The sequence below is a fragment of the Plasmodium fragile genome, assembly GCF_000956335.1.
Source record: "Plasmodium fragile strain nilgiri unplaced genomic scaffold supercont1.9, whole genome shotgun sequence".
Classification (NCBI taxonomy): Eukaryota; Apicomplexa; class Aconoidasida; order Haemosporida; family Plasmodiidae; genus Plasmodium; species Plasmodium fragile.
The window spans coordinates 1-15,223 of NW_012192589.1; the positions used below are offsets into that span (position 1 = coordinate 1).

At 46.0% G+C, this 15,223-nt stretch overlaps 3 protein-coding genes across 3 annotated transcripts; 1 reads left to right on the forward strand and 2 right to left on the reverse strand.

Annotated features, from left to right (window-relative positions):
• Positions 1-70: 70 nt before the first annotated feature.
• Positions 71-1,789, forward strand: AK88_01053 (uncharacterized protein; the record flags this gene model as incomplete). Its single annotated transcript, XM_012478691.1, has 7 exons — positions 71-128; positions 272-521; positions 617-777; positions 944-1,011; positions 1,155-1,238; positions 1,349-1,420; positions 1,658-1,789. The coding sequence occupies 7 exons, from the start codon at positions 71-73 to the stop codon at positions 1,787-1,789; spliced, it is 825 nt and encodes a 274-aa protein (XP_012334114.1).
• A 147-nt stretch (positions 1,790-1,936) lies between these two features.
• Positions 1,937-8,275, reverse strand: AK88_01054 (uncharacterized protein; the record flags this gene model as incomplete). The annotated part of the gene is made up of 1 exon (XM_012478692.1): positions 1,937-8,275. The coding sequence occupies one exon, from the start codon at positions 8,273-8,275 to the stop codon at positions 1,937-1,939; it is 6,339 nt and encodes a 2,112-aa protein (XP_012334115.1).
• A 4,328-nt stretch (positions 8,276-12,603) lies between these two features.
• On the reverse strand, positions 12,604-14,646 carry AK88_01055 (uncharacterized protein; the record flags this gene model as incomplete). The annotated part of the gene is made up of 1 exon (XM_012478693.1): positions 12,604-14,646. The coding sequence occupies one exon, from the start codon at positions 14,644-14,646 to the stop codon at positions 12,604-12,606; it is 2,043 nt and encodes a 680-aa protein (XP_012334116.1).
• Positions 14,647-15,223: the final 577 nt, after the last annotated feature.

Sequence of the window (15,223 nt, forward strand, 5' to 3'; positions counted from 1 at the left end):
TTTTTTTTTTTACTTACGAAAGAAGGGATGATCCCCATGTGAATAGCTGCATCGCTACAAACCCCCCACCATGGGTGATGTCAAGGAAGTAGAAGTGGAGGAGAAATGGAAACTACACAACGAGCAAGGTTAGCTGTGCAGAGGTCGGTGTGTAGTAATTGGTGAATGGATTCATCCGCTGTGTTGGCTGGGTTTCGCAAGAGATATAATAACCTTTCCCCTCTGCTCAAAAGTCGCTGCGCACACAACCCTCCATTTCTCCCCCCGACAGAACAACCCTCCATGCTGCAGACCCTATACGGCTCGATCATAGCCTCGACGCTCAGCAGAGTTCTGCTTTACCCACTTGACACAGTGAAAGTAAATAAACAAGTGGACACGAGCAACAGACAAGTGGGGGGTGCTGCCAGGCCAGCCAGCTATGCATGCACCTCCAATCGCCTGAACATAGGTAGAACCTGCTTTTTCCTCCCGGCCTTTATACAAAAGTTTGGATACAGGGGGCTCTACAGCGGTTTTGTGTAAGTGCGCACAGGAGAGTGGGGCAACGTCATGGGGGCATGTCTGATCCGTCTCACACGACTTAAGTCGCCCTTCACCCCCACCCCCTTTGCAGCTTCTCCGCCATGACGACCATCCCGGCGACGAGCCTCTACTTCTGCTGCTTCGAGTACCTCAAGTGGATCAAAATAAACTGGAACGACAAACTACGGGACGAGAAAACGGGGCCAGGACAAACTACCAACTCATTGAGTTTTGTGAATTACTTCACCATAGGTATGGCTCCTTCTTGGCCGTCTTCACCATAAGGCGTGGAAAAAAAAAAAAGGGGGACCTGCGGGAATCGCCTTCCCCTCTCTGTGCTGTGGTGGCCATCACACAGTGTTATTCCCCTCCCATTTTCTATTTCATTTCCCCCCCCTTACCGCTACCCGACATGCAGCTTTCCTGGCCGAGGCCATGTCCTGCGTCCTGTTCGTCCCAATTGATGTTATTAAGGAGAGGCTACAGGTGAGTAGGTCGATTAGTGCAGTACACCATCTCTCCTATACGCTTCTCACACCCCTACCATGTTGTCCCTTAACGTGGGGTCCCACATTTTTTTTTTTTTTTTTTTTTTTTTACCCTTTTCCTTTTTTCCCCTCATTTTGAAGGCGCAACGGTATTTGCAACTGAAGGAGTACAAGACGTCCTATCACCTGGTGAAGGATTTAATTCGCAAGGAGGGATTCTTCAGGGTAATTTTTACGCACTATGAAGAATGGATAATTGAATGGGGTTGTCTCCCCCTCCGTGGCAGTAACTAACTTCATGTGCTGCTTTTCTTTTTTCCCCCCCCCCTTCACAGATGTACAGAGGCTACATCTCTACCTGCTTAACCTATGGCATGTTTGGAGGCTCATTCTTCTTTCTGCAAAATGTAAAAAAAAGGGTCCACCCCGTTTCGGCGTGGCCAAAAGGGGATGCATATAACGAAGCAACCGAAATGAGCTGCACAAGGGGGGCGAAAATGTCTTATGAGTTTGTGACTGCCCGTTTTGTTCCCGTTTCGCTACCTGTATATAATACACACACATAAACACAAGTACTTTAACCCCCCCCTCTCCATGTCATTCTCCACGCTTTCATTTCTGCCCCCCACCCCCTGACGCACCAGATGGGAATGGACCTCATGAAAAGATTAGAAATCGAGACATCCAATTTTAACAGCCTCAAATTGAATCTAATTTGTTCGATGCTGTCTGGAATTATAACTTCCCCTCTTGAAGTAGTTAGGATAAGGTATTAACTTTTTTTTTTTTTTTTTTTTTGAAAAAAAGTTAACTTGTGCAGGTTTTTTTTTTTTTTTTTTTTTTTTTTTACCTGACCCGATCATACACTTAACAACAGAAGCATATTCACATCACTTGCAGTTACATTTTTCCACGTGCCCTCCTCACAATTTCTTCACGTTGCCCTTGTCGCATAAATCCACTAAGGGATTCTTGTACTTCTTGTCCAAGTCGTTTTGAAAACTCATGACGCTACTGTTGAGAGCGTTCGGGTCGCAGTCGTTTTTCCTATTCTCTCGTGAGGAAAAGTTAAATTGGCTCTTGAGCACTTCCAGATATTTTAGGTTCATTTCATTCACAGCGTTTTTGTTGGCTGGACTGTTAAAAAGACCAATCGTCTCATTGTTGAGCAACTTTTTATAATTGCTATTGCGAAGTCCATTTAACTCGTTGGCAGCGCTGTTGTTGGCCCCTGCCTTCTGCCCCGCGGTGCTGTTCACTCCATTTTTCATGTTCTTCTTCATGTGAATCAGAGCGAGCAAGTTCGAGTCACATGCGCCGCTGCCACTACCATCGTTGTAGGGGTTCATTTTGTGGGAGAAGTGTTCCTGATGCTCCGTGTCTGCATTGCCAGCGCTTCCTCCTACGCCATGGTCATAAAGGCTTTTCTCTCCATTCAGCTTCACATTTTGCGCGTTACCACCAAGAGTTAGAAGTTTATTCACGTTTTTGTAATCATCCGCGTCTATACCACCTTTCATATTTCTGTCCTTGGGAATCGCGTTGTGATTTTTCATGTCCTTCGATTTGGCGTTGTTCGATCCTGTGCGGCTGTTTCTCGCACCCACCTGGTTTCCGTTGCCGTTTCGGTTGGGGGGTATCCCCTGGCTCATGTTGTAGTTGGTGGCGTTCCCTCCCATTTGGGTGTTCCTGTTTCCGCTTACATTACCACCAGGAGAGTTATTCATGAAGCCTGTGTTGTCCAGTCCGTCACTCAACCCTCCCCCAATATACTTCTTCTGCGTTGAGTTGTTCTTTATCGACCTGATCCCTAGGTCCACGTTATTACCATTTCCCATGCTCATATTCATGGAGGGTTTTTTCCTGGACTTCTTGGGTGTCCCCGCACCATTGTTTTGACCGTTCAAATGGCTTGCCACAATGGGGCCGCTTCCACCACTCATCCCCCCATTTGCACTATGACTGCTAGCATTCAACATGCTACTCTTCAGAGCGCTGTTGTTCCTCCCTCGGTTTCCATTCATCGTGTTGTAAAACATGGCATTTGTAACGTTGCCATTCTTGTTACCGCTGACATTTCTGGCGCCATCCATAAAATCGTCCAGCACCTGCGCCGCACCGCTAATGCCTCTTCCACCGCCGCCCTCGCCCAGGCTCACCTTCGCACCGCCACCTGTCATCACATCCCGCCCAGAGAGGGACAGAGGGATGGACTCGTTTTTCGAAAAGGCATAATCCCAGTAGCTCTTAAAGTCTTCACACAAAATGTCTTGGTTCATGTCACTCATCCCGCTGACCCCTTTCATGCCGCTCATCTCGCCTATCCCATCCATCCCGTCCATGGGGCTGAGGCCACCCATGGGGTTTAAACCACCCATGGAGCTTAGACCACTCATGGCGCCTAGGCTGCCAACTCGATTGAGGCCCGCCAGCAGGTAGTCCAGTCGCTCATAGCACCTCAGGATTTTGTTGTACAGCTCCGACGGAATGTATTTACAAACGTTCTGGTTAAGAATCATTTCTTCCAACAGGAGGGATGTATTTAGTATGTCCACTTTATACAGCTCGAAAACGTTTTTCATCTCGTTTAATCTCGTCTGTTCCTCTGTCCTCACATGCTCTCCCTGCCTCGTACTCACGTTAGCATAGTCCTCTTCCGCTTCATCCTTCACGAGGTTGTGATTAAAGAAGGGCATCATGTTTTCTCCTCGAACGATGCTGTCGTAGCAGCTGTTGTTCCTGTTACTACTATCTAGGTACATACTTAAACTGTCATTGAAGCTTTTGGGCATGCTTTCCATGAAGGTGTTCAGCTCGACTTCATTAACGTTGAGTACATCTGAACCCATTCTCGTCTCGACGGCGTTCTTCTGCGATGGTTTGGAGTTCCCTTGGGTTGTGATATTCGCCAAGGTACCCATCCCTTCAGCGTCCACGGGAAAGTTTACAACACCTCCTAGTCCTGCTCCTAAACCACTACCGCTGTTTCCCCTCATGGTGGAGTGGTGTACTGCTCCCCCCCCTCCTTTGGCCATGGCCTCACCATTCTTGTTGTCGCTGCTTCCTCCCTCTGTGCCCATTTGGCCTTGGAAGGATAAGTCTCCCGTTCCACTTGGCCCTACACCCTTCAGTACGGAGTTATTAAATGCGAACAAGGAATGCGCAGGGGGTACAACGCTGGAGCCGCTTTTATTATTACTACTAACATAAGCTGCCTTATCATTTGCGGGGACGCTCATCTGTGGATCTGTAACTCCCCCAGTGCCAACCTTCACCTGACCTGCCGCAGTTACATTACCGCCATGCATCAGTTGGTCCATCAAATCTGTGCTCTTCACTTTACCATTATGCATATTGGGTTGGGAGCGGGTGGGTGCATTATTTGCTCCACTTCCTTCATGTTGCCCGTTCTCTCTTCTTCTCCCTTCAAGATGTACTTCCTGCGAATCGCTTGCCACACCAGCATGACTGTTCAGAAGATCTATGCTGTTCCTAACGCTTTGGTTCGTACTACCTACACCCATAAAAATGTTTTCACTTTCCTTGTCTGGGTCGTTAGCTCCCCCTGTCTCCACCCCCTTCTGTGCACCCTTCTTCTTTCCATTGAAGGCATTTACCAGCATACTGTATAGACTCCGCTTATTTTCTTTACCCCCTTGTGTGGTTCCTCCCATGGTTGCGTTGTCCTTCTCTGAACCACCTGCAGCGGGTGTCCCCATCATCATGCCGAAATCGTTCGCCACACCGTGCGCAACACTGTTGGCGTCCATGCCAGATGCATACATAGCAGCCACTGCGCTACCTTTTCCACCCCCTCCTTTGGCAATCTCTTCCTCCTCACTAGTCCTTCCACCCATGCTGTTCTTAACTCCTTTGTTCCCTCCTCCAGGGTGGTGATCATTAAAATTGGGATGCCTGTTATCGCCCATATGCCCCGTCATCCTTCCTTTGCGTGCATTCGAATGTCCTTCATTTTTCAAATCCTCCACTGTGTAGTTCATGGAGCCTTCTCCTCCGTTAATACCTACCATCCCGAGTGGCCCACCTTGAATGCTGCCCTCCAGTTGACACAACTTATTTATATTTTCATTTGAAAATGACTTCACCGATTTTACATCATAATAGTCATATGCATTGTTGTTGAGATGGCCTGCACCCATTTCCATGTTTGTACTGAAGCAATCATTATCGCTTCTCTTTTCTCCTGGGGATGACTTTTCCGTTCTGTTTATACGATTGGGTGGTGTAGCAGCGGAGAGGGTACCATTTTCATGTGATGCAAGAAGCCCATCCTTTAACTTGTCTGCGTTCCTTTTAGGTGTGGCTCCGTCCGCGGCCTTTCCTCCTGCATTGGCTCCTTTCTTCTTCTTCACGCTTGCTCCTTTCACCATTCCACCAGTCGCAGCTGCCGCTCCACCGCTAACGGCCGCCGCCACACCCCCACCTGTTGTTGTCACCTCATCTCCATCAGGCAAATACCGCGAGTACTTATCCTTTATAAACATTTTAAAAAAGGCTTTATCAAGTACGAAGTTACCACCCTTGTCCTCCACGGGTCTCCCACTAGACAATAACTCCACGACGTAACTGTGTTCTTCATGAATATATTTATTAATCTGATTGACCGTGACGCAGAGAGGAAGGATCATGTTAATGTCCTCCCCATAGAGGTATTCAAAGAAGGAATAAATATTTGGTGAAGACGTCAGGTAAAGTACTTCGGTGAAAATGGTTTTTCTGCTTTTCTTTACATCACCCTTGTTTATTTCCTTCGCATCGTTCTTAATAATTATTTCCTTATTTCCAATTTTGTATATATAGGTAGACCACAAAATGGAGAATTGAATCATTTGTAAAGTTTCTTGTGATATGTCGTAGTATTCATTGGCTAGCTTAATTTGTGCTTCTGTTAAAAAAGACGAATTCAAAAAATTTTTTTTTTTTTCTTTAAAATCCTTAGGTACACTTAAAAATTCAATAATGCCTAATTCAGATAATTTATCCCATATGTTCAATTTAAGATTTACCATTTTTTGCCTAATGATTTCACTCTTTTGGCACACCAATTTGAGCTCATTTGCTACATAGCTACACATGAGACAAATGAACGCATCGTTTTGTATATCCTCTGTGGTGGTGGCCGCAGTGGCCGTCCCAGTGCTTGCCCCCCCACTCCCCTTGGCGGCTCTGTCCGCGTTACTCCTCAACAGTTTGTTATTGTACAGGTAGAGTAAGCCGGGGAAACTAAAAGGAAGGAACGAGTTATCCTTCCACAGCTCCTTCATGTCTAACACGGCGGCGCAATCGAGGATGATGTAGAGGGGGAGGCTACTAACAGTATCGCTCATCATGTTCATGCGGTCATTCCCCTGGGGGTATAATTCTGGGGTGAAAGGTTCCTCCTCGCCACCCTTGTGTAGCCGAAGGGGGTCACCCATTGCGCCCAGTGCACTCTTCCTCACTCTGAATGTATCCCCACGGTTGTCATGATGATGGTCCCCTTCAACATTACCATCCTTTTCGTCCTTCTCCTCCAACACCTCTTCCAACTCCTGGTATCCTCCCTCGAGTGGACTCACAGCCATTTTGTCCTTTTTCTTTTTTTTTTTCTTTTTCTTCTTTTTTCCTTTTTTCTTCTTCTGGGTAGGGTCAGCCACGTTGGCAGAGTCTTCATCATCCTCCTCCTCATCATCATCGTCCTCCTCGTCGTAGTCCTCCTCATCGCGTCCGTGTGTCTGTGCCCCCGCGACGGTTCCATTCTTCCTTGCATAAAGGGAGGCCGCGTCGGTCAGCTGGCCATTTTTCTCCTTTCCCTTTAGGCCTTTTTTAGACCCCGCCTTAAAGGAGTTTCTCCGCTTGCTGTAGTAATCATCATCGCTATCGTCTTCTTCATCGTCGTCCTCTTCCTCTTCTTCTTCTTCTTCCTCCTCCTCCTCCTCCTCATCATCATCGTCATCCTCCTCGTCTTCCTCAGAGTAATCATCCTCGTCGTCCTCCTCCTCTTCTTCCTCTTCTTCCTCGTCATCGTCTTCCTCCTCCTCCTCTTCCTCATAATCTTCTTCTTCTTCATCTCCATCGTCGTCGTCGTCCACCTCATCCGCACTCACATCATGGAGGAGTCTGCCCTTAATGCTTCGCTTTCCCGAGTTGGTCATTTTCTTTCTAACAGCGGTGGTTGCCTTGTCGTTCCTACCTTTGTGCTTCGTTGGGCTCTCCGTCGCACTTGCCACGCCATCCCCCGACTTGGCCAGGGCCCCTTTCGCAGCGCTCTTGGAGGCGATCTTAGACACACTCTTAGAGACGCTCTTAGAGCCTCCCTTCGAGGCACCACTGCGCATCTGCGCATTTGAATCCCCCTTGGAAGAAAGGAGTGCTGCCTGTTGGTCATCCTCCTCCTGCTTCACATCCCCTTTATTATTCTCCACGTGGACGCTGTTGTGCATCCTACCCGCATCGGTGACTTCCGAGGGAGAAGACAACTCCCTCTTCTTCTCCTCCTTCATCACTTTCCCATTGGCAATAGAGACGGCCTGACCAGAACTATCCTTCTGATGTATGAACATATACACATGCATGATCGGCGTATTCCTCACTGTAGCATTTAAACATTTATAAGGACAACAACGCTTGTCACTTTTTAAAGCCGCACATATAATTAAGTTACTCTTGTACCCCCTCTTCTTCCTAGCATACTCTTCAACTTCTTTAAGAATTTCTTTAGGATTTTGAATACAATTATATTCTAGCCGTATCCACACAGGGATCTGTAAATGCTTGTATGAATTTTGGTACTTCTCGTACCTAGGGTAAACATAATTATTTTCTTTCTTGGCTTGTACGAAACTAAGTAGTAATTCTTTACATGTGTTATCTTGAACGAAGTTGTGTGACAAATGTAATTCTTCCATGGGTATCTTCTGCACATAAACTAGCTGTTTGATTAAAGACACTCCTTCATCCTTTATATTATTTTTATACAACTTCAATATATGCACTCCCACATTTTCACTATAATTTAATATGAACTTTAATAACGTTTTTATTCCTGTGCAGGTGATATAATTCTCGCTTAGGTCTATGTTCAGGCAATAATAATTATTGTATACCACTTTTATATATTTTTTTAAAATTTTCACCAACTCGATTATGTGATTGTCGTACAGGCCTTTGTTGTTGAGTGAGATGTCAACGTAACGGAGTAACTTCTTCCCTTTGCTGCCTTTGAAGGTCAGCTTCTTGCTCTCACGGATGTATGACTCCATGCTGCAACACACACGCAGGCAAGTAAGCACTTACGCACGTACGTGTGTATTTACGTGCGTACGTATGCGTGTACGCAGGGGGGGAGGGGGGGGGTGAGGATTCGGGAAGGTAAAGTACACCGGGTGTTCGTCCACGCGGTACTTCTAACCCCCCTTTCGCACCCTCCTCGACGCGTGTTCCCCCCGCACGGCCAACCTCCACACTCTGCCTTTCACTTCAAAACCACCCGCCTGTGATCTCCTTTCTCCTCCTTCGACGGACCCTCTTTCCACACTACGTGAAAAAAAACTCCTAGTAACGACGTGCTACCTCCCGCGTTGTCTTCCTAACTTGTGATGACTTCCCTCCTCGCTGCGCATGTATATATAACAAACATGCACAGGACAGGGAGAATATTTTTTTTTGGGGGGGGAAAAAAAAAAAAAAATTCAATCCCGTTCGGTTAATTTGGCAAACGTCGAAACACATAATAATAATATACGAGGGCTTGTCCCATTCGATGCTAATCGGATTAACATCATTCGTACATGGCGCGTGTCATCACGAGCGTGAAAATTGTACTCACATGTGCGCCTTGGGACGAATGCCGTGGGTGTGAGGGCATATGCAATAAGGGATGGGGGGGAAAAAAAAAAAAAAAATAATACAGTAATATAGCAATATAGTAATACAGCAATACAGTAATACAGTGTGACACCCTACGCATGAGCAAACGGGCGAAAATAATTGGGCCTACTCAAAAAAAAAAAAAAAAAAACATACATGCACGGGCGCGCGCGAATTTGTGAACCCAGCGTGCGGCCTGGGGGAAAAAAACTGCCGTCCACCTCACGTACTAATAAAGCCTAAGCACGCCGTCACGCAGTCACGCCGCTACGCAGGCGTAAAGGCGGCTACACAAGCGTGTACAGAAGGGGGTAATATACCAGCAGGTATATGCAGGCAGACGCACAAGCACGTACACTCGTTCACACGGGGGGTCTCACACACGAGTGCGCACTTCGGCAGGCCAGCACCGCATGTACATACATTCACGCCACACCTGCCGGGGCACGTCCTCAGCGTGGACACGGGAAATCAAAAATGGGGCCCTCGAAGGGGGACAGGCAGACAACACGCTGGCAACGGGAAACACACGCGCACACGTGAGTATGAACGTACAGACGTACGGACGTATGGCCGTAGTTTTTTGCCTTAGGCACGCACGTGCCGTAGGGGACAAGGCTCTCACGCCAGAACACTCGCACACGCGATCTCACTTGCTCAAAGCGGTCGATCAAGAGGGGCTGCAACTACGCACTCCTCTTTATATATACACACAACAGATGGATGAGCAGTTTCGCCGCAAATAAAGTACCGATGTAAAAGAAGGGGGTGAGTAGACTGATAAAGAAGGAAGAATGAAGGGGGGATAGTAATATGTAAACATACGGGGGAGAGAGATAATATATTTCTTGGTTTACACAAAAACGTATGGACTTTCACTTTGGCCGTCCGTCCAAATGTGAGAACGTCCTACTTTTGTATATAGTTGTTCGTTCAGCAGTGTTGTAGCACAAAATTGGGTAGGCTGCGTCGGCAGGGGGGAAGGGTGCCTTTTTCTTATTTCACTTTTTAATATATACACGTAACGCAACACACGTTCATAAACGGTTCAAGCGCATAATGCATACACTTGTGTATGTTTGCTCCTGCACGTGACGTTCACCCTCGAAAGGGGGACTTTTCTCTCTGGGGGTCCTGGGATATATGGAGCGGAAACGTGAGAAAAGAACTTTCGTTTGGCCACGTGCGGGGAGGAGGGGGGGTATGCGTTCAAAAAGGAAATAAAAATATATATATATGTACAGGGAAAAACACAAAATGGGCATATGTAAATGATCCGCAAAAATGCGGGATGGGAAAAAGCAGTTATGCAAAAATGTAAACTGCAAAAATGCAATATGAAAATACCAAGTTTGGCCAATCGGCAAAAAAGGTAAAAAAAAAAAAAACGGTCGGTCACAAAAAATGGCCAAGATGAAGAAACAAAACGGTTAAGTCGTAAAAAAATGCAGAAGTTGTGAAAAACGATCGGTCGCAAAAACGACCAAGTGAAAAAAACTTTCCAAGTCGTGATGGGATAAGTTCCCAGTCGTCATTAAAATTCCATTCACAAATATTCCAACGCGTCACAAATAATTCCAAATGACATACCGCGTGGCAAGAAAAAATTCCGAATACAAAACCTCTTCTTTTTTTTTTCCTCCAGTAGCCATTTTATAAAAAAACTTTGCCTGTTGGCGCGGAAATAAATATATTTATATAATATAATCATATATTCCAGTGCCCGCCCCGCATAAAAATATATTATGCATATATGAAGAACCAGCGCAGCGAAGTATTGGGGAGGGGGAAAAAAGTTCACCCCCATGTGAGAGAAAGTAAAATACATTTGTAGTAACCCCATAACACGGCCAGTATATACACGTGGCGTACCTCCATGTGACATATTTTAAAGTGCGCTGCGTGCGTTGTCCCCCCTTTTTGCCAACACAAATGAATAATATATAATGAATTCGTGAAACATGCATGACCGGGTTTGAGAAGTGGGACGAGGACGACAGGGGGGAGGTGGAGAGAGAGAGGGAGTGTAATTATATAAGTGTTCTTTTTTGTAACTTATGCTCATTCTTCACTGGTATTTAATTAACAAAGAAAATGAGTTTATTCTCTTTAACGCCAAAAAAAAAAAAAGAAAAAAGAAAGGGAAAGGGATAAATGACATGGAAATATTTTATATCCCCACGAATACTATACGCCCGCTGCTGTGCCTGTACACGCATTTTTGTATGCAGTCCGAGCTATACCGTTCGGCGTCGTACTGCTTTTTTTTTTTGCCTGAACATGTACAGGCATTTTTGTGAGTCCATCCGAATGTGCTTCCCACCCTCCTAAGGAAGAAGCAGAAACGCGTTCGTTCCAATGTAAGTACATGGATGTATGCTTAATGCAACATCAGTATCCTCAAAAGGGTCCTGTTGCACTGCTTCTGCAAGCTGATCTTACCAAAGATAAAAAAGAGGCATCCTAATTAAACTGCAGTGTGGTAGTATGCGCAGAAGAAAGGGATAAGTTAAGGGCAAGAGGGGGAGGGTAATTTCCCTTTGTTCATAGAGGCTGCCAAATGAAGCCAATCCCATCAAAGCCGTATGACACATGCATTTGCAAGCAATTTCACGGCCTGAATAAAAAAAAAAAAAAAGCGTTAATATGGAAAAGTTGTGAAGCCGTGTGATGTGACGTGCGATCCTCATGGCGCTTCACCTCCCGCGGTGCGCAACGATGTGAAGGGGTTGCTGCGAGTGGTTCAGTTTCCCCCGCATAGTACACATCCTTCCACCCAGCGTAGCGGTAGTAGCCAACTGGGCAGATTTTAAAAGGACTCCTACTTGCACTGCCGCGGAAAGTTGCGGCAAGTCCTCTTTTGGCCATGTGTCCCCTGGCATGAAATGGCCTCTACACATATCTTGTACTCTTCTGGGTGTGCCCTTGCGTGCGGGGAGGGATGCACGTTCAGATCTCCGCTTACCCAGATGGGTGCAGTGTACGGGGAAAGGTGCGTTCACGTGTGTGCATTTGATCTTTTTGCATTTGCACATTTGTTCTTTCTCCTTTACTAATCTGTGACGAGTGGACGATCTGCTCCACGAGGATAAGCCACAAAAAAAAAAAAAAAAAAAAAAAGAGGTTCTACTTTGTGTAACGGTAGGACCATTTGCCCTTCCAGAAAATGCGGTCTGTTCGGTTGCCTACCTTTAAGTTGACTAACTTGTTGGTCTGTTTCTCAGCTTTTTCCTTTTCCCATTTTTACCTGAACAAGTCATACACTGTTCAGGTGAAATTTAAAAAAAGTAATCAACCATTACGATGAAGTGTTTTCCTACATGGGGATATCCTTTTTTTCATGGAGGAGTGTCCTCGAAAATGTTTATTTAGGGGGTGGAGGTTTACTCGATGGAATGCACACCATGTTCGAAAAAAAAGAAAAAAAAAAAAGGACAACGCCAAATGGTTCATCGCTGAATGGCACACATTACACACGTGCCCCATAATACACACAAAAGCTCTACAAACTCTTTTTAACATTTATCCAGTTTAGGATGACACAACAAATACAAGCATACAAAAAGTGATTCCACGTAAGGATTAAACAAAAAAAAAAAAAAAAAAAGGGGTCGAACAGTGTTGTGTGGGGGTGTTAACGTGGTGCTCACGAGGAGGAAAATGTGTGTGCTACTCCTCCCTTGTAAATATTTTACCTGTTCGCTTTACCACCAACACATGCTCAGTTAACCAAATGCATGATCCCCTTCCATTCCTCGGGGAGCAAGTCCAACACGTACAGGTACTTGTCTCCTTTCTTCCTCTTTAACAGCAACACAATTTTGGTCATTTCGTTTTTTCCTAACATTTTTTTTTTGTCGTTAATGTACTTTGTGCATTTTTGTAAAATGGTGCTTTTGTTAAAGAGGGACAAAGTGTGGTTGTGCGCTTCGGCAGGGGTGTTACTACTTTGTTCTGATTTGTTTCTGTCTTTGCATGTGTCTTGTTCCGCTTCTCCCTGCTGTGCTCGCTTACCTAATGCTGCACCCTCACCATAAGGCAACAAATCGAGGCACACAACGGAATAAAAGTAACACAAAAAATCGCTTACCGACATGCTCTCCACTTGGTCAGTTAAATTGTGTGCTATGCTGATTAGGGTTCGCTTGTCATGGCGAATTGCGTGACACAGCCTGGACAAACCTTTTGCATTAAAATTATTCACGTTGTGTAAGATGATTGGGTTCAGCTGATTTATGTGTTTTTCTAACCTCTTATACTTGAATAAGCACCACACTAGGAGGGAAAGATACTTGTGATGAATGTTACTTATGTAATGGTAATTGCTCAGATCGTCTTCAATCATTTGGAGGTACTGGTCGTCGTATATGAAGAGCTTGGTTAAGTTATGAAGGTTAATTATTTTGTGGAGCGTGCTGAGGTCCTGGTACTTGCACTTTAGTTCGTTCATGATTAGGAAGGACACGATATTCTCCTTGAAGAGAAAGGCGTTTTGGTTACTCAGGGCGTGCACCTTCAGGGGGGGATCCTGGGCAGCTTCTTTTCCTTGTTCGGTACATACCTCGCCGAGGTTACCGCTTCCCTCGTCGCTGCGCCCTTCGCTTCCTTCTTCTCTTCCTTGCATGCTGCCCAACAAAGCCACGTCGTAGCTGGAGTGCCCACTCTTGAAGGAGTAGTTGGCCATGACGCTGAGCAGGTCGGTGAGCTCGATAGCGGAGAGAAGTCGCAGCTGCCCCTCCACATGATCAACCACGTTAGCCATGAAACCCACAAGGAAGTCCAAATGTGAAATTTTCCTCTGATCAGGAGGAATGCCTTTTCTAAATTTACGCTGCTTCAAATGATACCACAGACGTGATAAAATATGTTTCCCTCTCAGTTCCTTCTCCTCAAAAGTTAAGTCGATTAGTATCTTTGTGAACACTCTACACACACCAATGTAGTTATACAGGTTCATTTTTTCCTTTATCCTGTCCAGGTGGTTAATAATTAAGCGGTAAATATTAAAATTGTTCGTGCGGTTCAGGAGGTACAGAGGTTCCAACACCAGCAGCACGTCGTGCACACTGAAGCAGTCCAGTCGATACTCGAGATAATCGAGCAGAGTCTTTACCATTTCCTTTTTCTGGTCATAGTAGTACAGGTAGGAGTAGACGTGAAAGATGTTTACGATTTGGTTCGGGGTGTATGTCTTCAAATGGTGCATAATTTGTGACTCCACGTGGGGGAGGAACACTTGGTGAATGAACTCCTTCGAGATCTGTTTCTTCAGGATCACGTACTTTTGATCGACGCTGCCGGCGGGGGTCTGCGCAGCGGTTTGAGCGGCGACTTGGTTGGCCCCGTCGGTGTCAATTGGGGTGGCAGTTTGAGCGGCGATGTGAGCGGCGGTCTGGGCGGCGACTTGGTCGGCCGTCTGGGCACCAACTTCCGTGCCAACCTCTGAAGCGCACCCCAGCGGGTCGTACATCTCCCGTCTGGAGGAACCACTCACGTTGCCCTTCCCCTCCCCCCGCCTCGACTCTATAAACTGCTTGTACCGTTGAATTATCATTTCATTATTTTGGGCCATCACGCGGTCGTCCCCTTGTTCTTCTCCCCGGGGGGAAGCCTCCTTTATGGTCTTTGTGTGTATTCCCTGCAGGTCCATCAACCGGGGACAGGCCCTCCCCTCTCGACACAAGTCCGCCCCCGATGTTGCTGATCCCCCCGAACGAGCCAGTAAACGCAGCGACCCCGGGCACCTCAGCACAAAACGCTTCATTTTGCCAAGTCAATCATATGCCCAATTCGACGGTGCAGTTGCACACTCACGAAAAAAAAAAAAAAAAAAAAAAAAAAAAAAGGCAGTTCCTCTTCCGATGGGCTCAACCAAGCGCAGGCATACGCACGACCTACGCATCTAAAACGCCTTCTTTTTCACTTCCAAAAAAAGAATTCGCTGGGAGGAGATGATACAGTGGCTACTCTATACCCCAGGATATGGTCATCACACTCGTCGGAAGGTTAAACCCATATTGTGAGGAAAAATAAAATAAAAATAGCATAAAATAAAAAAAAATAAGAATAAATACACTTGCAAGTAGCGGCACACAGAACGGTTGCTTCCACCGGGGTATGGCTCGCGAAGCGACCGTGCTTACACGGCAGTAGTGGGCTGAGCGAAGCCGAGTGCGAGAAAAAAAAAAAAAAAAAAAACTCCAACCGTTAGCAAACCATGAACAGTAATAACAATCTAGAGAAACTACTGAACTGCCAACTTGGCAAATTACAATCACCAGCGCCTCACCAATTTTCAGAAAAAAAAAAAAAAAAAAAAAAAAAATAGCGAAAGTAAATCA